General features: G+C 36.8%; 2 protein-coding genes across 4 annotated transcripts in view; both read left to right on the forward strand.

Annotated features, from left to right (window-relative positions):
• The window catches only part of LOC135692255 (uncharacterized), a 36939-nt gene extending 34981 nt beyond the window's left edge, over positions 1 to 1958 (forward strand). The window contains exon 33 of the mRNA XM_065210340.2: positions 315 to 1958. Within this exon, the coding sequence (XP_065066412.2) occupies positions 315 to 635 (321 nt within the window). The 3' untranslated portion in view covers positions 636 to 1958. The remainder of the gene's footprint in view (positions 1 to 314) is intronic.
• A 1471-nt stretch (positions 1959 to 3429) lies between these two features.
• On the forward strand, positions 3430 to 26320 carry LOC135692256 (RING finger protein unkempt homolog). 3 transcript variants are annotated; one of them, XM_065210342.2, is made up of 12 exons: positions 3430 to 3612; positions 9612 to 9713; positions 13670 to 13920; positions 14994 to 15129; positions 15732 to 15849; positions 16356 to 16440; positions 17032 to 17099; positions 17451 to 17702; positions 18047 to 18412; positions 19568 to 19876; positions 20598 to 20759; positions 21698 to 26320. In XM_065210342.2, exons 1-12 carry the CDS (start codon positions 3491 to 3493, stop codon positions 21872 to 21874), a joined length of 2148 nt encoding a protein of 715 aa, XP_065066414.2. In that variant the 5' UTR covers positions 3430 to 3490; the 3' UTR covers positions 21875 to 26320. The 3 variants fall into 3 exon arrangements, with proteins under 3 accessions (XP_065066414.2, XP_065066413.2, XP_065066415.2); XM_065210341.2 differs by having other exon boundaries at positions 3433 to 3612; positions 9504 to 9713; XM_065210343.2 differs by having other exon boundaries at positions 3485 to 3623; positions 9504 to 9713.
• The last annotated feature ends 30 nt before the right edge of the window (positions 26321 to 26350 follow it).

A 26350-nucleotide genomic window follows, 5' to 3' on the forward strand; every position in this document is an offset into this window, starting at 1 on the left:
TTTGATAATTTTAAAAAATTGATGGAAGTTATGATTTAAAATATGTGCTATTGGTATAATTTATTTACATTCGATGCTTTACATTCTTACTTTGGTTCCATTTATATTGTACAGAAAATTTTTTTGATATTATATCTACAATTTTTCGGTGGTAAAAAATTTAAAGTTTGTTTCACTTCAATTCGCTTTTAAGTATGTTTCAAAATGATTGCGTTTCTCAAAGCCATCTTTATGTTCCATCGATCTCTCTTCTTCAATTTCCTATATACAAGGTCTCACAGGATCATGAACAAATGCTTCACTTCATTTTTTAGGTAAGGCAAACACAATGGATGGAACCTACGAAAGCCAACGAAAAGAAGAGAAACTTATTGAAGTTGTTAGTTGGATCAGATGAATTCACGTATGAGAATGAGATCTTAGATAGTCTTACTGTTCTCGACAAGCGTATGAAGAAACTGACAGTGGACAAATCGCGGAAGATGGTTTACACGATGGCGAAGAAGAAGAAGAAGGATCGAGATGAAGAGGTCAAATCACGCACAGATGAACAGTCATTCTTTAGTGAAGAAGAGTCGGAAGATGAAGACCAGAATGAAAATGTAGAGAAAAGTGATAGCGATGGTGATGAATGAGATTAATGTAAAGGAAAGAATGAAGAAGTGACCTGTTTGATTGTTTTCGTTCAATCAGCACTTGTTAAAGAGATTCTTGCACGGTAGCACGCTTGGATTAATCCGAATTTTTTTCGATACGGAAGTTTAACTCCGGGTACTTGTATGTTTATAAAACTGGTGTTTTTTGACACGTTTAAGAATCTTCAATGAACACAGCAGGTTATTGATAGATGGCTTGCTTCTACTACGGATCAACAAAAGTTGTATGTGTTTTTATCAATTAACATATATTTACTTCATTTTTATAACAGCCTTAAAACATAAGGTCTTGACATCCATGAAATTTCAGCGCAACCAAAGATGGTCCTCCCTTCCACCTCTGCATTCGAAAAAAGGATGTTGCTGTGATAAAAAGCACTGTTTTCTCCATAAGTATTAAAATTTCTGATTCTCTCCCATCATTTCTTCATTTGAACAAATAACTGTGCTGCAGCTTTTTCAAAAAATATTGTTTTTGTCTCTCGCAAATTTGATCTTCTCCCCTTTTTCACCCAAAATCTAAAATGAGTATCTATCTAAAATCTAAAACGAAAGCTCAATACCAATTTTACACAACGGTAGCCCCAATTCTGATATCCCAATATCCGTACTTAGTAAGCCATTTAATGCCTAGCCATGGCAGGTGTACATATTACTGTATGCTACAGTTCTTGTTTCCTGTTACACTAACCTGTCAGTTTATGATTATTCCTGTCACTTAATCTATTTGTAAGTTTCTCGACCTTCCCTTTTCAATATTTGTTGTCATGGTTTTGCTAGATCTATCTTTGGGTTCCTTTTTTCCATCTGGTTACTTCAATCCCTAAAATATTTCCTGAAGGCAAATCTAAACTATACTGAAATATTTTTATGGTTTGAAATCCGGGTGTGAAATGCTAAATTAAATTTATATTTATTGCTGTAGGAAACCAATTCACTGAACTTTCTGTACCCGGAAAAGATTCATAACGATAATCTCTAGAAAAACTATGACCAGTCTTTAAGAACCATCAGATTCAGGGAATTTTTCTTAAGAGCTCTTAAACTGCTGTTGAAACGCCTTCAATAGCGATTGAAAAATCCGGCTATCTTGTTTACAAATTCGACACGTATACTAACTGTATATAAGCATTATATTGAATCCAAAAAAATATCTTTCAGTTTGCAAGTGATAGTTGATTAAATCTCACAAATATGTTTTCTTAGCCATCTCTTTAACTTTTGATTTAATGATACATAGACCTGTAGTTGTTAGCATTCTTTGTATTCACATTCTTTTTGCAAGACAAACTCGATGCAGGATCTGTTTAGATTTACTTAGTTACACTCTTTTATTATAAGAACTAGTAAATTTAACTTCAGGCTGACTGTTCTTAATTTTTTTCAAAAATCTGAGGTTGGATTGTTCTTATTTTGTTCTAAAATCAATAGGGTGTAAGCTTTGTGATTGCTAGCTTTTTCGCTCTAGCGAGGTGTTCAGGCCTCATTTGCTAACAAAGTGAGCGAGACAACTTTCACTTGCCGACAAATTTGAAAATTCACCGAAAAAGCACCCACATCTGGCTAAAAGTCCTCGTTTTGAGACAAAACGTTCAAAATTGCATTTTAACAGAAGCTCAGTCTCAGCTTGCTCCTAATTTGTTCTTAACTTTTGATCAATTTGAGGCACGTGCTCTTATAAAATTGCTCTTACAAAAAAGAATGTATGTGCTGCCATCTGTCTACGAGTTAGTAAACTTCTTCGCTAGTATACAGAAACTGGTCATAGAGTAACCTGCGTCCGGCCTTTCCGAGTGATATGATTTAGACTAGAAAATTTGTCTGCTGCATATAAAATTAATAGACGTAGGGAACGGGGAAGAGGGGGCACGTGCCTCCCTACTTTTCAGAAATACAAGTACCTACTTGCACTTCACAGAGGTGGCCCATTTTGCCATCATGTACCCCTTTTTTAAATCTTTGTTACCTCTTGGGGCAACCCCACAGTGGCTGTGAAGGATATAAATATTTAATCAAACAATTGTTAAGCTGTGATGGGGTTTGTGATTGTGGCCCAGACCTCTTCTGTCGTCTGTGTTGGTTTAATTGCAACCTGCCTATAGACGGCCGAATCGCTTACAAAATCGAAACCGCTATTTTGCCAGTCCATGTTTGCGGATCTGTTTTGATCCAGTCCGGCATGAATTATTGATTACCGGACAGAGACACCATAAATTCGATTCAGTTTCATTTTCAAGATTCTCAAGACCCCCTATTTTGTGACAAGTTGTGGCCAGATGTAGGAATGTGGAAACCGCTTAGCCGATTGGCCATGTACTGTATTTCCAAGTGCTTGGCTAGAGGGCAAAAAGCATACAGAAAATGGAAGAGTTTTCTGCAAACAAGCGAATCAAGGAATCTTTGCTGTTTGGGTTTTCTTGCAACTCATCGTCAACCAGAACCAAACCCCTTTACCCTAAGAGGGATCTGCTCTACTTATTTTTACTTATTTTAAAGGGAATTCTTTCAGAACATTCAAGCCGTTTTGTAAGTGAATTGTATATAAAGAAACCTAACTAATTTGGAGGGGGGGCGTTGGCGATAAAACCGTTTGCTCCGCACTGTTTACATTGGAAAAAATCAGTACAAAACAAGGATGTTTGGAATTTCATATTTTATTAAAAGAGAATGCTCATTGTTTAATGTAGACAATGGATAACCAATGAGATCGCTATAAGAACAAAAGGAGTCCGTTAGTGCTTTGCGAGGTTCTGGCGCGTGCATCCCAGAGTACTTTGTGTCCTATTTGGGCGCAGAGGTTCTGCGAAAGCCAAAGACAACATGTCGGGAACGTAATGGCGGAGAGCTACCAAAACACTACTTTTGCGAGCGACGAATTACAAAATCCTGGACTTCTCGTGAGGAAGAATACCGGTGACCCGAGTCAGCCACAAACCGAGAAGCCTTTCCATTACACGTAAGTAAAATGTAAGCTTGTTTTCCTGCATTTGCAAGGCGCTGTTTCTGGTAGTGTGTGCTGTGATTTTGTTTTGGTGGCAATTACTACAAAATCTCTGTCGTCGTACCTGCTAATGCAAAATGAATCTTCATCGTATATAGATGATTCCTAGATGAACTGAACTTGTTGTAAGCTCGGCTAAATTGCTAAACAACATTTTGTTGGGGCAAAGCAAAATCCCGAATCCGCACGGAAATAAGATAAAAGTTTCCAGCAGGAAGATAGGCCAGTTTCTCACCTTACGATAAGTGTTAACCACCGTGTTTACTGTTCGCTTTCAATTGTATGTTTATTTCCATTACGTTAACTCATTTATGAATACAGGAACCAAGCTACTCAAATTGTTTTTCTTTAGTTGTATATATGGTTTGCTATTGAACAACAATTCGATGTATTGGAAAAATTTTCGAACTTTGTTTGTTTAGGGGGTAGTATTTAGTGAAGTTTGTACATGTCAGTTGCCATGTTGCTGTTGATTATGGCTGCAGGTAGCCTGGCTAAGCCCATGTTTTTGAAATGCTCTTGAATGTTGAAGCTTATGTATTTTTCTAGGTTTGCCTCTACTGTGCCTTAAGCATTTATAAAAATTGATGCAGGTAAATTTTCGGCTGAATCTTCGATCAGATAATGATGCAAACAATTACACCTTAGTTGTTGATTATAAAATCAGGTGTTGAAGTCAAAGGGATGATAATTTAATTCTGCTACCAGCTTTAATAATGAACTTTATAAAAATCAATTCTAGATCACCAAGCAAGTTTATGTTCTAATATAATGCAATAAGATAAATAAATGGGCCTCCAAAGGGATATTCTTTTTCCTTGTTAATGACCATTTATGTTTGATTTAAAATCCAGAAATGACTACAAAAGCTCTAACAAAGCTGAGCCTCAAAAGGAGCATTGAGTGTTACCACTGTTTGATAGGACAGATCTGTGTAGTTGATAACTATCTGACCGACAAAAAGATTTGTCCCAAAATTGCCTTTGCACTTGAAGCCTCAGAAAATGCTTTTAATTTTAATTATTGTTAAATACATAATTTTATATTATTTTTCCTTTTTACATTTGAATTAAGACTTTCTTAAATGCAAGGATAAATTCATAGTAAATTAAATTGCCTCAATGATCTTATTTTGTGGACACTGAATTTTTAAATGATCTACTGATTGTTTTATGTTTTATTATAGCACAGAAGCAGATAACATGCTATAGTAATTTTCATCCCACAGTCCTTAGTGTATGATCATAGAATAGTGACCAAATGGAATCTTCATATAGATTTCTGCTTACCTTCAGCTAGAATTTGGCATTTTTTCTCCAAATAGCGTCTGACAACACTTTCTTTGGTATGTTATGTTTCTGCTATAATGAAGAATGCAAGAAAGAAAACAGACTAAACAACAATTCATTTTCTCTTTACCTTTGATATACCTCTCCTTAACTTTACAATCATTTCTGCTACCTATCAAACCAATATTTCCTCTTCAACTCCCTCTCTTCTCTCTCACTCACTAGTCACAACAACAATGTCTCTCATTCCAGCCCCTCATTACTCACATACTCACAATATTTTTTGTGCTACCTTCTAATTTAGTGACCTTTTAGTGTGTAGAGCAAAATATTTAACATATATATCAGAATATATAATAGGGAACAGAGACAGATTTATAGAACACCAAAATAGCACATACAGCTCTGCCTATACTGCATAAGCACTTTATGGCAAAACGGGTAAACAGTAATGTACAGTACAGAAAGCTAATATGGTTGTTTGATAATGAATTTTATAGATTTTGAAAAGTATCAAATGAAATTAATTATAATTTCACCACATAAAAGCAAACTGTAATGCAATAAAAACTTTAATTTCTGCTTTATTTACATATTTCTATAATCCATAGCCTGTTCTAGTCTTATCAATTTGTGTTAAACCTAGGATCTGTTTTTAAAATGAATTTGGAAACATTAAATTAAGAAACGCTATATAGCAGGCTTTCAATGCAGCCAGTATTTGTTATAATTTTCTCTCCTGTATATATTGTGATTTAAATCTTAATGAAAATTACTGTTACTGGTCTGTCTAATTGCCATATAGGCAGTACACACTTTTGGTGTATTTAACAGGATGTTTCTTATTTGCTACCCCAAACTTCCCACTTAATGTGATCATCATGCCCTCCCTGCTATAAATCTACCCTCCCTGTGTTTGTTATTATATTTAGTTATTATGGTCCTGGAGGCATTAGGAATTTCAATGCTCATAGGTGTTAATTATGGGGGGTAACCAGGGCTTTCAATAGGGGGCACGCGATAGCACGCAAGGGTGCAGACACACACCCGAGGCTACCTTTGAGAGCAATTAGCGGCGCATCCAGTGATAAATCTTTCCCTTTAAGGGCGTGATTACTGGATGCTGATAGGTTAACCCACTTAAGAAACTTTTTTTGGAAACAGAAGTTTGACAGCCAATCCTTGTCTCCATGACTTTGTTTTTGCATGTCTCTGTTTTCCAATCATTCAGGTTCCGTTATTCTCCAGCTGTTCTCATTGCTCCGGCCCACACTGTTTTGGCCAAAACGAAAACAAAGGTTTTCCCATTGCTGTTTTGTCTGTTTTCATTCCTTTGTTCCAGTTCATCTTGAAACTGTAGATGAACGAATTTGTTTTTAAATGACTCTGTTTTTAAATGACTTCATTTTCGCTGTTCCCATTAAAATGATTTGTTTTCAAATGACTCTGTTTTCGGTTGATAACTTTGAACATCATTATCAAATGTTTTTCTTTGTGTTAACAAATAAATTTGATTTGTGCACCCCACTATTATCACACGAGTTTTGGACCATGCGCGTTGATTTCTTAACGTGAAAGCCCTGGATAATTTTGAGAGCATTTGATTTTTTAATATTTTGATGGCTGCACTTTGAATGAAGTTCAGCCGGAAATTGGAGTAGCAACTAAGAACTATCCTGTCTTATACATAGATTTACACGCTTTAGATCTTTTATGGAATTTAATCCCCTTTCAATTTTGTCTGGGTTTTTGCAAAAATAATCATGGGCTTGTTTCTGCTACTTTTTACTCACTGTAAATGGGAAAGTCGTGCTTTGTACTATAAATACGGCAGAATATGCTTAGGATTGAGAACAAAATCTTTCCAAGTTGTTGCAAAGGAAATCTTTAGACAATAAGCAAAGAAAATATATTTGAATCATTTCATTACTCTGTTGCAACAGCAAACTTAATACAAATCAAATTGTAAATTATAAATTTTCTATTTCCCTATATGATGCTTTGTAATACCATCATTTTTAGTTTGTTTACTATTTTATTTTGTGCATTTAAAATGATTTAGGGTACAGAAAACCTGCTGATAGTTTATCTTGTGTTCTCTACAAGAAGCCATCATTCAATTTTCAATAAGATTGATACTCAGTCTAAATGCTTCCTGTCTGTAGAATTGGATGCTATTTGCATAAGCCTTGGACAATTGGTTATTATTACATAATTCGTAGAAGCCACAAGAATTTTCTGCAAAGGGGTTAGGCTTCATTCAACAATGGCACACATGTCCAATTCCTAATCCCTGTACATTAGAAAATGCTTAAAGTTAATAGACTTTATGAGTCCTTTTATGCCAAAGTTCTTAAGTTTGTGGATTGTGATCCAAATTCATAAATTACAAACTAAATGGCTGCTGAACTACAGGACAGATTGTTTTAGTTTGCAGGACAGGTTCTGAAATTTTAGTTGATATTGCATTATGTATGTTTCATACTAATTTTTAAGTGGAAATTTGTTTTGTCTTCTAAAGGCAAGCAATGGAATATTCCTAACTTTGTATTATTATTTTGCTGGACAAATAGGGGTGCTTCTTACCTGTACAAGTGACAGTTAAATTTGAGCGCAGTTCAAATACTTTAAGTGCTGCTTGCTCATTTCATGCTGCCGAACAGCAAGATAAATTCTGTATCATTCATTGCTATGGTTGATATACAATGGTATCACTGCGCCTACTCAATTGTTGTTTATACCCAACCCATTCCATCCTGCTTAGCAGTCCATGTTTTCATATTATAATTGAAAATAAAGAAAACTTTAATATATGTGATTAGATTTAACTTTATGCTTTGGGCCTAGATATATAATTAAGTATTATATGTGAATTGGTCTCTGTTTTGAATATTTTGCATTAGTCACACACAGATGGCTTTCACATCAAAGAGGTTTACATTCAGTTTCATTTCATTTTTATCAGGCCTTTTCATGAATATATTTTTATAAGGGCAGCAAACTACCCACCATGGATGAGCGTACAAAGTGATTGCCCTTCCAACAATATCTGTCAACCGTCAACAACTGTCTAACCTTTGGTTTTCAAAATTTGTGATAAACCAGTTTTTAAACAAACTGTTTGATGATATAGGAACTTAAATTTCTGTAAATGCTCACTGGTAAGATATGTTTTTGCAAGGATGATGAATAGCCAGCACCAGTAATAAGGTACGTGCATTGGCATAGCTGAGGACAATTGGCCCACATGTAGGCTTTTTTTGCATCATTTTTGTCCCTCAGTGGTGATAAGATGTGTAGATTTGAAAAGACCTCTGAATTGGCCACAAATTTGATATCTGACTGGATACAATAGATTCTGATTTTGGGAAACGTAGCTTGATGATCAGACAAATAACCAGTTCGGCAACAAAAAATACACTGTGTTAGTAAAATTCCAATTTCCATTGATGTGAATTCATATGGCAAAAGATTCAGAATATTGTCATTCCAGTTACAACAATCCCAGTAGTTAAGCAAAATCCATGAATTGATTTTCTACTTTACAAGGTTTTCCATCGTCAAATATTACCACAATTTTTGCATAAATGGCTCAAAAAGAACTATTTGGGTAGCAGAATCTTTTGTCGTGAGACCTCAAGCAATTTGAATGAAATTGGGGAAAACGAGAATTGAAGTAGAATAGGATCAAGTGTCCAGTTGAGTTTGATTAATTCACCTGCTGTGTAATTCATGCAGTAAATTATTGTTGGGGCCTGTGGTGACCATTGGGTTTTAAAGTCTGCTTCTGCTAACTGTTTTCAAATACAACTGCTTCAAAATTTGGCCTGTTATTGCACATTATAGCTAACTTTGCAACAAGCTATAACAAGAAAAGACTGTGATAAAGATCCAATGTACATGCAACAAAAACTCTCTACTACACAGCATTTGCTCTGCCACTTTGTCTGCTTGATTCATTAGTTACTTTGTTTTTGCCTAGTTGCTTGCTCACATAAGTCAAATTGTCAGACTCTTTGTGTCAGTCTGTGGTGATGTTTTGTTCCATAGTGAAATTGGTTATATATCTCACTCAATAGTCCAGCTCAGTTCAGTTTGATTTTAAAATTCTACTAAATTCAACATACAACTAGTTAGAATAACAGAGTACAACAGCTGTGAAAAGCTTATGACCAGTTTTAATAGGGTTACAAAAACTTTTCAGTATTTTAGTAAATCAAATGCAGAAGTCATTCTGTTGCACTTATAGCAGGTACTGGATTTAAGATGCTACAGTGAACCGTCAACTGTTTCTGTGAAAAGGTTTCGCTTGGAAAATCCATTGCAGAATCTCAATTTTACCTAAAATCTAGACAATTAATTTCTTTTAAGCAATTTACAGAGAAAGTAAAAGAGAAACCAAAACATTTTATTGAATAATCTTTGTCATTTCTTTAGGCCAGTTTGTATGTTGAGTGTTACAAGTTTGGTTTGTCTATCTTTCAGCACAACGTTCTCCATCTGCATGGGAAATATTGATTATTCTGAACACTAAAAGTAGTGTTTGAATGTTTTTAGGTACCTGAAGGAGTTTAGAGTTGAACAGTGCCAGCTATTTTTGCAGCATAAGTGCTCACAACATCGGCCATTCACTTGCTTTTATTGGCATTTTTTGAATCAACGCAGACGAAGACCAAAGAAAAAGAAAGATGGAACCTTTAATTACAGTCCAGATGAATATTGCTCACAATACAATGAAACAACAGGAGAATGCCCACAAAGAGATGAGTAAGTCACTGACCTAAGCCTTTATATGCTGTTGATATATGTTATTGTATATCTTTACCAAAAATTATATTGAGCTCTTAAAGTGCCACTGAACTGAAAAAAATGAAATTTTTTTTATTGTTGATTCTGGTAGACCTATCATCGCTGATTTCGGAAAAAAGTTTAGTTTTTTAATTTGGGGCCCACAAATAGGGGTTTCTGGGGTTCTTTTGCGAGTAGGTCGTGCGAAAAGAGGCTGGGGCGAGTGACGCATTCAGATTTATATAGTCATTTCAGCCATAGTGAGGGCTGTAAGAAGATAAAAAGATACAAATTGTGTAAAACATGACACAAGCATGAAACTTGATAGAGATAGGCAGTTTAATACGCCGAAAAAGATAGGGTGTGAATAGACGCTGACAAATATACCCTTGTGCTATTTATAGACTGGGGTACTAGGTTCCAAACCTCTAAGCAGTAATTAACATAATTTAGCCATTAGATCGCGATACCAGCATGGAACTTGGTAATAATAGGCAGTTTGATACGCTGAAAAAGATAGGATATGAATTGACCCTGAAAAACCCCCCTTGTGCTATTTATAGAGTGGGGTACTAGGTTCCAAACCTCTAAGAAATAATTGACATAATTTAGCCATTAGATCGCGAAACCAGCATGGAACGTGGTAGTAATAGGCAGTTTGATACGCTGAAAAAGATAGGATATGAATTGACCCTGAAAAATCCCCCTTGTGCTATTTATAGAGTGGGGTACTAGGTTCCAAACCTCTAAGCAGTAATTGACATAATTTAGCCATTAGATCGCGATACCAGCATGGAACTTGGTAGTAATAGGCAGTTTGATACACCGAAAAAGATAGGGTCTGAATAGACGCTGAAAAATATCCTTTGTGCTATTTATAGACTGGGGTACCAGGTCCTAGACCTCTAAGCAGTAATTGACAGAATTTAGCCATTAGATCGTGATACCAGCAAGGAACTTGGCGGTAATAGGCAGTTTGATACGCAGAAAAAGATAGGGTCTGAATAGAGGCTGAAAAATACCCCTTATGCTATTTATAGACTGGGGTACCAGGTCCTAGACCTCTAAGCAGTCATTGTCATAATTTAACTTTTAGATCGCGATATCGGCATGGAACTTTGTAGAGATAAGCAGTTTGATACGCTGAAAAAGATAGGATATGAATTGACCCTGAAAAATCCCACCGTGCTACTTATAGGCTGGAGAACAAGGTTCCGGATAAAGCAAGTTTTTTTCATAATTTTCATTTTGGATCACGATACCATGACAATGATGCTAACAATGATGTTACTGCTATAACCAGGGACGCCAAGACATTCTGGAAGCCAAAACGGATAGGCGATATTTGCAACCACGAATTCTAGATAAGCCTAAATTGATTCTTTTTCATGCAAACGTTTAAAAAAGTTTTACTTTTAAAGGCATAATTTTGTTACTTTTAATCAATTCCATTTAAAATGAACTTCTACTTTTTGAGGCCCCCTGACCACGGGGCAATTTATCCCATCTTGACGGCCCTGGCGATAACTGATGCTTTGACAGTGGCAACGCAAGTTGGAAAGTGGGAAAAGCGCCGAAAAATGTGCAATTTGTTTGGTTCTTTAATAGAGCAACTTTTTCCCTTGATCAATTTGCTCACTTCTATTCATAATTTGTAAAGCTGTTTGTAAGAGCATTCTTATTCGACACGCTCAATTATTCACAAAAGGTAAATGATCGGGATGAAGTCTTGGTAAAAACTGCACGCAAAAAGTTCGCTGATTTCGTATCGGCTCGAAATTTTCGCAAGAAAATACCTTGCACATGTCTTGTAGTTAGATAGCTAGTGATATTTAGAGCACAAGTATCGCACTATTTTCATCCACTTCACGTTTTTTGGTTTTTTATCGCACTCGAAATACAGCTTTCAGTACTGAAGCCCGCATCACTTCCGCGACTTATAAACGTTAATGCGTCACACATTCCTGAAATTCCTCACAGACCGCGCACAAATTTTCGCACAAAAAGTCTTGAAAATCGCAACTTTGAAGCGTTGTAGCTTCAAAACACTTCACAATTCCGAAAAATGAACTTCACCATCGGATTCAGGAGCACTGACTTGACTTAGAACATCAATAAAAAATTTTTTGATTTTTTCAATTCAGTGGCACTTTAAATGTGACATCATTAAAATTGTGGCTCTAAAATAGAGTATCTACAAATAACCCCTGAATGTCCAAATCGGGTGAGATGTGGCCAATGATATATTTGAAGTTTGTAACAGACTTTTGTAACAGACAGATTACAGATAGAGACAGGATTACAAATATGTGATAATGAAATCTCTGCCTGTTTTCCGTAGGTAAAAGCTCATCCAGTTTGAAACAACTTAAACTGATTTTAGAAATTGACAGGTATTTCATGATGCTGTTTCGAGTTGGGAGGATAATCAGGAGAAATTGTTGAGACAACTTCACTTGAAATGACAGAAACGCCCCCTTTTAGCAACATGCCAGTGTCACTCCCCTTCTAATCACACTTGACTTCATCAGTAATTTTTGAAAGAATGCGGTCTTCCCCACATAGCTAAATTTTATCAATTTGTGAAAGAATCGGGTGGACCTTTCGTTGCCCAAAATAGGGGTAATTTCATCAACCACTAAAACGTCTCCGTAAGGTCGCCAATAGACGGAGCAATGGACAATAGCCTTGTTGCATGGAAAATGGGACATATCTTTAGTTTTACTCTAAAAACGGCTAGGACATGGAACAAATAATCGTTTATGTTGACAAAACAAAGGTTCATTTTAAAAACATTTAAAGGTATTTTCGGTTTTAAGCCTTGTAAATAATTAAATCTGTCTGCAAGTTAACTTTAAGTTGGCTAAAACAATTCTTTTTAGTAGGAAATACGTCACAATTTTTGGTTCTGTTTTTGGTGCCCGTAAGTCAGTACAAAAGTTGAAATTGTTTTTTATTGGCCCCAGCTGCTTTGAGTCTTGAATTCTTAAGCGAACCAAGTAGATTCTAAAGTGGATTATTGTTTCATTCTTGGTAGTAAATCCAATTAATGTGGCCTGGCGTTATTTCTCCCTTCATCTTGTCGAAAGGTAAACGTAACTGAAACTATTTTTATTAAATATTGACATTGTATTGAATGAAGCAAGCCAGGCGGTGAGTTTCATAAAGGAGACGAATATTTGAAAGATTTCGTGTTATTGCTGCGAGGTATCGCCTGAGATTTTTGTACAGACTGTTCGTAAGATCTGGCAGGAGGAAAAGGGGAAAGGAGAAAAATGAGAAAAACAGGAAAAGGGGGGAAAGGGGAAAAGAGGAAATGGGAAAAGGAGAAAAGGGGAGAGGAGAGAGGAGAAAATTGGAAAAAAGGAGGAAAAGGGAAAAAGGAGGGAGGGAAAGAGAAAAAGGAAGAGAGGAAAAAAATAAGGTAAACAGGAAAAGGGTGGAAAAGAGGGAAAAAGCAAATAAGGGAAAGGGGAACAAAGGAAGGGAGAGAGAAAGGAAAGGGGGAAGGGAGAAAAGAGGGAAGAGGAAAAAGAAGGTCAAGAAGGAAAGAGGGAGAAAAGAAGTAAAAGGGGGAAAGAAGGATAGAGGAGAAAGAGGAAGAAGGGGAAGGAGTAATAAGGGGAAAAGGGTACAGTTTAATTCCTGTCTTCTTCTAGTCTGTTGTTGCTATTAGAGCGGGAAGGCAGGGTTTGCTAGATTGGGTCTTACACAATTTATAGCTAACTCCTTAGGTTAAGAGTGCTAATCAATTCTTAATCATGATGTCAGATTTTCAATATCGGCTGATCGAATCATTACCATGAACCCTGGCTATATGGCTATTAGCTTTATAATTGGACATTGCGACAGTGTAACAGCTGTGTAATTTTTAATGTTACTTGATTGCTTTTGATGATGCATTTTTTATGTAAACTGATTTCTTGTTCTTTCAGGTGCCCTTACCTTCATCGGGTAGCTGGTGACGTTGAACGACGATATCATTTGAGGTATTACAAAACATCACCTTGTGTACATGAGACAGACCCTAGAGGACTTTGTGTGAAGAACGGAGCTCATTGTGCGTTTGCACACGGACCAGCGGACCTGAGACAGCCAGTTTACGATATAAGAGAGTTACAAGCCATGGAGCAAGAGGAAAAAGGGGAGAATAGGCAAATAATTCCAGAAGATCCAAGATGGAATGGTATGTCTTGCAGTTCGTACTTTTGAGTTAGTCAGTTCAACCATAGAAGCGCTGGTTTTGTAGCCTTGCGCTGAAAGTTAATTTTAAACGTGTACGATTTAGTATGTTGAAAGTTCTTGTTTTTGCATAGAATAATGTTGTAATACAAGGGCCAATCTCGTGTCATACACGTCGAGGAGTTTCACATGTCACCAGGGAACGCTCTCCCACTAATACGAGATTTAGCAAAACATGATACTTATCCGGATTGGCTAGACCCACCCCTAAAAGCTTCTTGACTTAATTATATTTTTCATGACCAATATAATAGTTACATTCGCAAGAAAACTGATATGCTTTTAAACGTATTGATGTTTTTGAAGTAGCATCACTTATGATAAAATCCCATAAGCCTAATTTCCCATTTATTTGCTCTTATTACTTGTCTACGAACAAAAGACTATGTAAACATAGATTGAGTTCCAAATATAAATGCTATCCAAAATGCCGAAAAGAGCTTGTTTTCAACAAAGCCTGATGGGGAGGACAGACTTATGGCATGGCCAGTTTCAGTCCCGTACTCTCTGCGGTTTCAGTCCCTGCCTGGTTGAATTTTCTTTTGAGAGGCGTCACCAGCTAAAGAGAAACAGCCAGGACAATGCTTTAATATTTGTTATTACCCAGCACCCGAAAGTAGTTTTTAGGATACCGACAAGCTATGATTATCAAGCAGTGACGTGTATGCAATGACTCGATGTGACCACACACACCTCGTGCTTCCTGTGCCTGGAATTATAGATATCTGTTTACTTTCCTCACTCCCAGTAAAAGTTTGGTCATGGCGAGGACTCGAAACTCTTTGCATCTGCAGTCAGTGACCCTTAACACTAAACGCCAATATGCCTAAGAATAATTTATGACGGAATAGAATATTTTATGACGGAATATTCTATTAAAAAAGCAAACTATTCATGGTTCATAATCATCATTTACGGCCTCAACCGTCTTAAGATGATTTTATCGTTCATGTCATTTATTAAAACCCTCTTGCATCTCCTGCCTAGGAATATTGTACTAGTTGTTATTTTTTTCAGATACTAAGTTTGTGTTAGCTACATATAAGACGGAGCCGTGCAAGAAGCCGCCCAGGTTGTGTAGACAAGGATATGCCTGCCCTCAGTATCACAATAATAGAGACAGAAGACGAAGCCCAGTCAAGTACAAGTATAGGTTTGTTCCTTAGCATTGTTGTTGTTCAACCACAATTGAAGTTAGTATCAGAGCAAAAGAGACAGCAAATAACTCTAATCCTAGAACCGGCCTTGGGAATCACGCCTTACAACCATTTATAGATATCAGCATTTTATTCAAGTAGTTTGCAAAGTTAAGCAACGTCTAGTCTGAACTATATTTATCTCTTTTAATTTTTGCCAGTTTTTCAAGTGTGTCTTGCTCAGGTTTTTTTATTAAACCAGCGTTGAAAGCCTCTACTTTGAGATCTTCGCCCTTCTTCCTTTTCTACAGTTAGTGTGTAAGAGCTCCATCTCTAAAGGCCTTCCGTATCTTATGTAGAACCTCCTTTACTATCTTTCTTAAAAAGCGTCTACCTCAATAACACTACAAGTAGCCCCCTTTGTTCACTCTTGTCAATACCACCATTTAGTTTTCAGTTCGCTCTTCAGGTGTACTAATCTCAATTTTGTTTGCCTCCCCTGTAATAACTTTCCTCGATGTGACCATGTAATGAGATCTGCAACTTGGATGGTTGATCCAAATAAGTTTTCCATTTGCCATAATTGAAATCTAAATTTTATGAGTGAAATGATTTTCAGATCAACACCGTGTCCAAATGTCAAGCATGGAGATGAATGGGGGGATCCTAATGCATGTGAAAACGGGGACAGCTGCCCCTATTGCCATACAAGGACTGAGCAGCAATTTCACCCAGAGGTAAGCGTTGTTTTGTGTAGCCATTGGAATTTAATGCACGTAGAGTCTGGGAGATCAGTCTTCAAAATCGATTGAGGAATGTCATGGCTCTTGCACAAAAGCCAAGTCTTGTTCTTATCAGTGGGTTTGGTTTTCGTTGAAAATGCTATGACTATTGTACATTCACCATTTTAGATATAGTCTATTTATTAAGACAGTTTTGGTTCATTTTTGATGAGATTTATTGTAAATGTTTTTATCTTTGAATTCAGGGAATTTATCTTTGAAAAACCAAAGTCTGTACTCTTTCGATTGTTCATCGATTTGCAAGTTGTCATCGGTCATTGAGTATCTTGTGAATGTTCGAGAACCGTCCTGTTCTATACAACAAATAATGAAAGTTTGGATGGGTTCTATTTAAGGTTTTATCTTATCAGAAACTTGCGAGTGGTTGGAGGAGAACTTTGTTTCAAATTTGGCTAAACTGCATCTATGACTCCATCTTTCATTTGTCTTTTTGCTTGTAGATCTACAAATCAACAAAATGCAATGATATGCAACAGACAGGGAACTGCCCCCGTGGACCGTTTTGTGCATTCGCGCATCCTGAACGTGAGTTTTCTGTTCAAATGTAACTTTGGTGAAACCCCTTACTCCAAACTGTATCTTCTTCCACTCCTGCACGTTGTTGCCCGTTCCATTGCAAGTGTGCATCGACTAATATTGCTATATCTAGCTTCATAATTCTGCATTAAACTTTTTAGCCACTTCCTTCAAAGCATTAAATGGATATTTCCTATACGTGGATTTACCAGGCTTTCTTTCCTAATCTGTCATTACTGGAGGTCAACAAGTTCCTGACTTACTTCTCAAAACCACGAATATCTGTTTTAGAGCCAAGAGTTTAGATGCTGATAGAAAGTCTGAGAAATATAGCACCCTCATATCAGATTTAAAACATCAATTTAAGCCAGTCATCTTTGCAAATCTTTTCACCAGTTCACTCGTTATTTTGGCAAGCACTGTTGCCATTTCATCGAAACGTGTTGCTTCGTTGACTATTAGCCTTTTTCTTTTTCACTGTCAAGACTCTTGTTAGATTTACGATCTATGTTAGCCAGGCCATTTCGTGTAGGGTCAGAAATGAATTATCTTATAAATCGTGTGCTCATTATTCAGTTTTCGCTTCTTTCTTTCTTCTAGAAGATTCAATGATTGCTTTGAATACAGTGACCAAAGGAGGCGGAATTTCAATTATTCCTGACAAAGAGGTTCATATATTACGTTTGTTATCATATGCAATCTACAAATTTTTCTTACTTCATTCTAAAATTCATCAAAAAGCAATTAATGCTATTTCACCCCGTCCTTCATTGATCGAGGCATTCACTGATTAAAGCTTTTTAGTAAGCACGCCCTTGGTCTATACTTGGCTGCAAATGTCACCTGAATCTTTTGTGGGATTTTTTCAACTTCAAGTCATTGATAAGAAAAATATACTATACCTGTTCTCATCTTTAGGAATATCATCTAATTAATTAAACTGCATTTTTTTATACAAATGATACCATATGGTTTTATCAGATTTTCAAATTTGTTGAAACCTTTCGTTGTTTTTCTAGATTCTCCAGAGAGGAATAAGCCAGTCTTCACATTCTAGTTTAGGGGAATCTCCCCAGCCATCCCCTGCCAGCCAGCAACCAATAGCACGCCCGCACAGATCAATGTCAACATCAGCTTGCATGGCGTATAGTTCTGTTGCTGAGCATGGTATGAATATGAACAGTCCGTTGAGTACAAGTGCTCCTTCGTACGAGAAGGCACCTGGCTCTGGCAGGCGCAGTGGTAGTATTACTAGCAGAGATGGAGATATGGTGAGAAAAGATTTCCCATCAAGCTCAATTTAAATTATCTTATCATTGATTGCTTCATTATTGCTGTGAGTGTCAAAAAGTATAACACATTCCTATACAAAAACACATGTTGCAGATAATGTTTTTATTTTTCAATTAGTTCACGTTTAAGTATCGGCGCCGTGTAAAAAGGACTCCTCATCTTTCCAATCAGTTTCTTTGACGTTACCAAGAAAAGGCCCCAATGACTTTTTCACCCAACACTTCTTAGAACCTCATGGTAGACGTTGTTTCATCTGCCCTCATTCGCCCCCCTATCCGCACCTCTGTTATTTGTCGTCTTACTTTCAACCTTTTTCTTTTAGATGCCTTCCCACCACATAGGTAGTGAATGTAGAACATTGAATAAGCAATCCTCGTCAAGTTCCTTCTACGCTTCATCAAACACTGTAGAGTCAGTAGTCGAAAATGCCCTAGACGATCTTCACCTTGGACTGGACGACATTGATATTGGTGACATAGATCGAGATTTGAATGACAATGCTTCGATAGGATCTTCTATTGGCTCTGGACCTCTTGGCTCCGCGCCTCTGCATGTATTCCAAAATGTAGGATCAGATCCGGTGACCATACCCGGGTCTGAAATGATCAGAAATCAGTCGATTACGTCACAGACTTCTACTTCACCAACTTCTCCTCTAGGACAACTGGGGTTCTTTGCTCCGGCGCAGGTAACTGGAATTTCCTTCAATTTTTGTTTGTCAGGTTGCGTTAAGATCAAATAACTTCATCGTATACCCTAAGAGCTCTTGTAGAGCAATATACAATGACCATAGAATGGCCAGAAAGATTCAGTTTTTGCAATGGGTTCTTTTCTTATGTTAAGAAATTTGAATGATCAAGCGTTCCTAACCTTTAAGTTGGTCAGATTTCAATATTGTCTCCATTTGTCATTATAACCTTTCACGTGGCAATAAACTCCCATAGTTATCGATTCTGTAAAGTTGATTTTTACTGGATGGAAAACATCTTTTGTGACATTTTTATGACATTTTTATTTGATAAAATATGTTGTCCTATTGAAGCTCTATAGGGGGTTCTTGGCGCTTAGACACCCCTGAATTGAGTACAGTGGAACCTCCATCAACGGACACCTCTAAACAACGGACACCTCCAAACAACGGACAGATTTTTTAGTCCCAAAACGAAAGTTATTAAAAGATGACACCTCCATACAACGGACACCTCTCTACAACGGACAATAACATTGGTCCCACTGGTGTCCGTTATATGGAGGTTCCACTGTATATCATTTTGGCATACACTGTTGGGAACTTCCTTGCCTACTTTCTTTATTTATTATAAATGTCTTACCTATCTTTCGGCCATTTTCCGACTATAATATTGAAAGAAATTAATGTATGTTTCACTCTGATAAAGCCGTGTATCACATTTAATATATTTTAAATTCTACTTTACAACACATTGGAAGATTCACAGGATTCGGCCGACAGCCTATATTACATGCCTTCCTTTTTACATAAACCATGTTATGTTGTCGCTTTTCTATGCTATCTTCAGATTTTGCAACACACGAGGCTTGTTTGTAGTATTTTTTAAACTGGTTAACCATAAATGTCAATTCATTGATTCAAAACACCAGTAACCTAAAACATTATTGTTTTATTATGGTAATAAAATATTTATATTTCTTAAACGTTGAGTTATGCCTAGATAGAACGAATACACCAGAATGCTTTTCTCCGGGAAAACATCTTAGATTCTTAAACCCGCCTATTTCCAGGCAACCGTAACCAAAACTCTCTTTTGTTTCAAAGCACTTATCAATATCCACATGTCGATTTAATTTTGTTCTTTCCGATCAGAATCACATTGGGTTTGTGCGAAGTCCATCGGGCAAAAACAACCAACATTCTTCTTCGTTTTTTGATGGGATGAATGTGCAGTCGCCAAAGCAACAACTGACTTCCCCACTTGGCTTGTCAGCTGTCACAGATGCGCAGCGTCTCTCAGAGGAGGTCGTTGCCCTGCGAAGTAAGCTGTCGTCATACGAGGAGTCGTGGAATCAAGCTAAGCATGCCTGCGAGGCCTGGAAACGAGAGGCTAGTGAGCAATGTGAGAAATCTAAATCTTTAGACAGAGAAAGAATGATGTTGCAAATAAAATTATCAGAGGTAAGATCTGGAAATGTTTTTCGTTGGCTCCAGTGCTATGTTACCTCGCGTTTAAAAGTTTCTTCATTGAGATGTTAAATTCAGTATTTTTTTTATTTTTTTATTTTATAGTTATTTTAAACAGGTGATTTGAATTCTGAGAACCTGGTCTTGTCAATAAAAGGTTAATATTTTGCCTTCTCGGGACAAAGATAGCTACAAAATAAAAGGTCACAAAAAAGGATATTTAAAAAAGCCCTTAGAATGTCAATTATTAGATAGCTGTTTGCTAATTTTGATCGCAAAGAGCTAAAAAATACACCAACATTCGCAATACGTTGTGTAAAAAGCAGGGTATCTAGACTATTTAGATTCATTCGAAAAATCACCCCACACTGGTCTTAAATTCTTTGTATCTAAAAATCTTCACAAGCTGACACGAACTTTCGGAGTGAATTAATCATATTTTTTGCAGTAGCTTAGATTGATCCTTTAAAAACCGTAAGGATTGTTATCATTGTCATGGACAAGACTTTCAATACATATTTTAGCTTTTAACTATTCAAATAGGACACATCTGTTTAAATGACCTGTACCAGATGCTCGGATTAAATTACCTCTATTATTTCGTTATGATAATTTTAACTGCAAGGTATTTTCCAGTTTTTCACTATGTTTGTGATATTGTTGAATCGATTAACACCGGTGATCTTGAATGGAAATTTTCCTTCCTGTTTTTTAGGCGGAAACCGAATTAAAGAATCTTAGAGATGAAATCGAGGCCCGTCATGGCGGCCCTCATATTTATAGCTTAAAGAATGTGAATGAATTAGACTCGCTTTCAATTTTGGAACTGAAACAAATCCACAAACAGCTCAAGGTGGACATAACTCGTTTAGAAAAAGTAAGTGCATTTTAAATATCGTGTTTGTTTAAGCTTCTCCTTTACAAAAGAGTTTTTGCGTGCTGGTTAGCCATATTTAGTCATTCTAACTACCTTTTCAATTGGAGACAGTGAAAACTATGTAAATCTGCAGTATCATGTGACCTGGGAAAAGTATGTCATGATATTCATTAATAGGAACAGTTTGATATGTTGAAGAGTTTAAATGGCAGGTGAAATAAGAGATTGAAATCGATTTTCACCAATCAGCATTGGCAATCTTTATTTTGGTTCTCACTGTTCGAATCTCCGAATTCCGATAATGCATTTGATAGTATCAAGAACGACAAATGTGAATTAATTTGAATCATCATGCGAATGGAATTCAGCATTTTTTCGTCCATGGTATTGTTCGAATAGTTCAGTTTGAGCTGTATTTGGATTGATCGTAACTCAAATTTGCGTGAGATCCACTTTGAGTCAATCGTTTTCGTTTCCCATCGATGCGAGCAAGCATGGAGAAATCAAAATGAGCCTTGATTCTACAGTTTTCACAAAAAAGTACAAATATTAAACATTTTCCATCCTGTGCCAGGATATCATTGCTTGTCGTATGCGAATTCGATGGTAAGCCCACATCCCTTTTGTGTTTTCGCTCCTGAAACTTAATTTCCATCAAGACGTGACTCATTAAATATTAAGTTAAGAATCCTACCAAGACGCAAGGGTGCGACGTAAGAATACAACACAAGAATGTGACGTAAGAATGCGATGCAAAGAACGCAACGCAAGAATGCGACGTAAGAATGCGATGCTAAAATGCGACGCATGAGAAGGAAGAAAAGAATAGAAAAGATTTGTTACTAATGTGATGGAGGGGTTATTTTAAGAATAACATCTTTTAATCATTTTGTGTAATCAAAGTAAGAACTCCTTTTGATGTTTGATTTCTCTGTTAGGTTATAAGCAAGAAGGAGACATTGTTATGCACTGTCTGTGAAAATAGTGAACGAAGTTGTTTGACGTTCCCCTGTAGCCATTGTGTCATGTGCGAGCATTGTGCCGCTAAGAAGGAGGAATGTCCATTTTGTCACACAGCAATACAACAGAAGAACGCAATTTTCATTCCACTGTGAAGGAGAGATAGGTTAGGTCGTATTAAGCCTTTATTGTTATAACGTAGCTTGGAGATGAAGAATATGCTTTTTAAAGACACCTTAGAGAATAAATTTCATTAACATATGGTTTTTATGACACTGCAAAGAATTTGTTGTTAAAGTATTAAACTAATTAGAAGGGATTGATGAAAACTAGATTATTTTTTGTATTTGTAAGGCCACAAGTATCTTAAAAAGCCATTTTTCGAGCAGATAAATTGCTTAAGTTAGTGTAATCCTTCGAACTATCACCACAGGACAATGATTCAATTGGGTGTTCTGGGGTATGGTTTTTAATGAATTTGTGCCCTTGATTAAAAGTTTGTTGTTGATGCTATAAGGGTTGAAATTAAAGTTAGTTTTGAAATTTTGACTTTAGGAGAGAAAAATTTTCCGGGAGTGAAAAGGATATGTTCTATTGCCTATGCATTTTAGAATTAAAATTCAATTCAAATGAGTTTATTTAGCGAAAAATATGTCCTTGTTTACTATTTCATCCTGAAGCATAATTTATAAACGGGGTATGTTTTACGTTTATCCTTTTTAACAGGACTTGAAAGTTAGGATTGCTTTTTGCTGTTTGAATTGTTGGACAATTGTGAGATGGGAGCATTGTAGAGTTATCCGAACCACAATTTATGCAAAAGGAATCGCAAAAACACCATCTTTAGGATTTTTGTTTTTCTGTGCTTCTTCGCATATTTTTAGGCATAGACATTTTCACGTTTTGCATTCACCGATTAACCCCGGTTTTCTTAGACTCTATAAACATTAGTTGCAGTAATGGCCTTTAGTTGTTCTTTGCAGTGTCAAACGACAGCCGTTGCTTTGGGACACCTCATTTTACTAAATGACCAAGTTGCCTAATCTGCTTTCGTATCTCAGGTTTGGTTTTATCTTTTACTGATTTCCAAAAGCCTTATTTGGAATGTTGAGATACATTGCCATAAGTGGCTTTAGCCTAGCAATAGCTGTTGTCCATTCAGATTTTTTCATTTGCCATCTAGGTGAAACTATTAAAGATGTTATCTTAAGTATAGAAAGTTGTGTGTTTTCACTCATGTACTCTGCATCTGGCTGCAGCAATTTCCATGCGACTCTGTGACATAAATGGTATTTACAAGCAGCCTATTAAGGCCCCTATTTCGGTTACAAAAAGATTTCAGTTACGCAAGTTTCAGTTATCGCTCGTTTCCAACCCCTAGTTCTCGTTTCCATTACAAACTCTCGTTGACAGTTAACTTCCTTGTTTTAAGCCTAGTCCTATGTCTGCTCTAGACTGTTGTTGAAATCCATTCCCATTTTGGTCAAAGCAAAGGGTTTTGTTTTGATAAGCATTTCAAGGCTAGCCTGCGCCCAGTCTTTTTGCTGTTGCTGTTGCTGAACGGAAAACGTAAGCATAGTTTCCAAGACAGCAACAGCAAAAACATTGCTCGCAGGGTAGTTAAGGCCTCCTAAAAAGTTTATTGGTCAACAGAGTTCATTAGAAGCAAATAGTTGGAAATCGATAGAAACAGAGTCAAATAATTAGCATGATTTGAAAGCATACCGCTTGAATTATAGTAAATCTAGGATTTAGTTTATATATCGCATTTATCCTATCTTTAAAGTCCTACTGATCTTATATTTTCTAGGAACCTTGAAATTGTTTGCTAATTGCGCTGTCTCTAATGATTTTTGAAATTATTAGAATAAATTGCTTACTAGGAGTGATGCTTGTCACCCATATTTTATAATATTAATCCAAGCATTGCATATCTCTTAATCTAGAGTGGGAAACGGTTTGATACGTCCGTCGAATTTGTCACAGCACCCAATGTACAGAATTGAGCTAGTTTTGTTCTAGCGCCATTCGTTCTAACAAGTACGCAAGCTCTTTTTACACAACCCACGTTTTCTGGACTGATGTCAAGCGAAGAATCATCTTCGAGCTCTCTATTTAAAGGCCTTTTGGTATAGACGTCCGGCCTGAAGCGGTTTTCGGGACTGCGGGGCCCGGAGCCGAAAACATGCGCTGGGCCATTGCTCTTTTCAACTCTTATTATTTTTCTTAGCTGTGGGGCCTACTGTTGCTACCATAAGCGCGGGACCTGGGCCGGGGCCCCCTGGACCCCCTCCCCCTAAAACCGCCTCTGTTTTGGGCAATCCTGCGGTCAATATCAGGCAAGCCTAGGATTTGTATGAAAAGCAAGCTTGTTATATGAAGTACCTCGGTCCATTATATTGCCTCAGCAACTGATGGCGGTTTCTCTCGTCGAGAATTTTCCATATTCACTTTGCCCTTGAATAGATTTATATTCCCCCTCTTTTCCCCTTAATTAACATATTGAGGTCAAATTCCTATTATTTCATTTAGCTTTATAACCTATTGATCTCAGGAACGTCACAAATACTCTGTTTTATAGCGTTTATGTATTTTGAACGTACGTAGCTTTTGGAGTAGGGATTCCATGTCACTAGCTTTTACTCAATAGTATATAATGAATTCCTTAAAGACAAAGCCAGTAGAGAAAGAATAATTAAGGCGCTTTGCCAGCTTCAAAGCACTGAACTCTATATTAGTTCTAGTAGTCTCGAAAAGACTTATTTCTCTTTTTAAAACGAGGTTAGGGCACTGCGTATCTACACTTTGCGCTGCTGCGTAGCTTTTCACAATTAAGATATGATGCAGCAAGAAGTAATTTTCTAGTAAAGTGCTGCAATCTCAATGCTGGCGTTAGATTCGTTTACTTCATAATGTGATAGCATATGTCGTGGGATGTCTGCTGTCATATTTTGCAGTATTTTGCGTTCTTTGTGTTAAAAATTCGTCATGATTCAGCCCCTGTCAAAGTTAGGTCGTTACGTATGTTCTGATCCTATTACGTTCCTTCAAGGCAGCAGTAATGCAATATGTTTACTTCAGAATAAACATACCGGCGTATTAGATCAATTGTTATTTTCGTGTAAGAAGTCAGTGGGTAACTTCTCGGACAGTCCTTTGCTATTGTTGAAACCGTTTATTGCTTCAAGTAGTTGCTCTGTGTTTATTCGCCGTATTTAGTGTTAGTGTTTTCACCTTATCTAAGATTAAACCTGTAATTGTTAGTTAATAGCCTCCCAGCTTTGCCATTAGAAAACTGTAAAATTAAAACGTCGACTGGGCTATCGTTGTTTGACAATAAGCGTTGTTGTCCTAGCCAAATTCGATTCCTTTCGACGTTGGAAAGCCTTTTTTAGCTATACTAAGTCCAGTATCAAACCATGACCGCACTTGTCATTTTTGCGAATTCACAGAAATTTCTTTCTTCTGCCTTTTTAGTTTTGGGCTAATCAAACGAAACCTTTGTTTTCAAGTTTCACCAATTGGTTCGCTTAATCCCCACCACGTTAATTCTAACGACACAGCATCCCAGCAACCCCCCCCCCTCCTCCGTCATGTGGTCAACGAGTATGCGTAGTGGTAAAACCTCTACTACGCATGTTTTTCGACTACATGGACGGGGGTTGCTTGATCATGCGAAATCAAGTATTCAGTAAGCAGTTCTGTCTCTGTCCTACAATAAACAAGTATCATTTTGTGACTAGACATTGCCTTTTCAAACTTTTTATTATCTAATTTTCGTTTTAATAGCTCTTTTTTCAAACTGCATTAGGTATTAAATTTAAATATTGCTATTGCTTAGTGCATTGTAATAATAAATTCTCATGACAAGTAGTTTCATCAATTTGAAACAGCTTCGAAAACGCAAAAACTCGCATTTCCCAGAAAATTCATAGAAACAAGGAGCCTCTCCATATGTTTTAAAAACCGTTGGACTATAAATGCCAAATGATCAACTATTCAGAACGTAGCAATAGTGCGACCATCCAGAACGCCAATACCAATTCATTTTCTTGGGGGAGAGGATTTAGGGCAAATGGAAAAGAAGTCATGTGCTTTGAGTTTACAAATAATGAGACGGTTGTCACAAATTACGGGCGCAGTAGTTAGGGATAAGCTTTCTATTTATAGTGAAAACCTTATTTTGTTAATTGCAAAGAGCCCCACCCCCTTCCAATCTGTCCTAGCACAGTCAGTTACGCCAGAAGGCTATACGGAGCTGTATTTAATTTTCCATTATCCCCCGTCTTTGTAGAATCTCTTCGAATTTCTTGGCTCCCTGTTTACCAATCAAACTTGCAGTTCCAGCTAAACGGAACGAAGCCATTCTTCTTCCTATCCTAGTTAGACAACACCAATCTTTGTACACCGTTATTTTATCAATTTTCATTCTAGATAGTTATTTTCTTGAGACTTCAATAATTGTAGAAATGGTGATGATCATACCATTTTGTTGTAATTAATAAACATATCACAAATAAATGTATTTTTCTTGTAATGTATCAGCACAATAAACAATAACGCTCTCTTCTAGCTATTGAATTGCATTATCGTAATTGGAATGTGTCGAATATTTGTGTCCAGACCTCTGT

This window comes from Rhopilema esculentum, chromosome 13 (genome assembly GCF_057945365.1).
Source record: "Rhopilema esculentum isolate cy_ngs chromosome 13, ASM5794536v1, whole genome shotgun sequence".
NCBI classification, from domain to species: domain Eukaryota; kingdom Metazoa; phylum Cnidaria; class Scyphozoa; order Rhizostomeae; family Rhizostomatidae; genus Rhopilema; species Rhopilema esculentum.

Coding starts and splice junctions, on each gene's coding strand:
- LOC135692256 (XM_065210341.2), top strand. CDS start 3,491: ATGGCGGAGAGCTACCAAAACACTACTTTTGCGAGCGACGAATTACAA. Junction 9,714..13,669: donor GAATGCCCACAAAGAGATGA/GTAAGTCACTGA, acceptor TTGTTCTTTCAG/GTGCCCTTACCTTCATCGGG. Junction 17,703..18,046: donor CTAGCAGAGATGGAGATATG/GTGAGAAAAGAT, acceptor TTTTTCTTTTAG/ATGCCTTCCCACCACATAGG.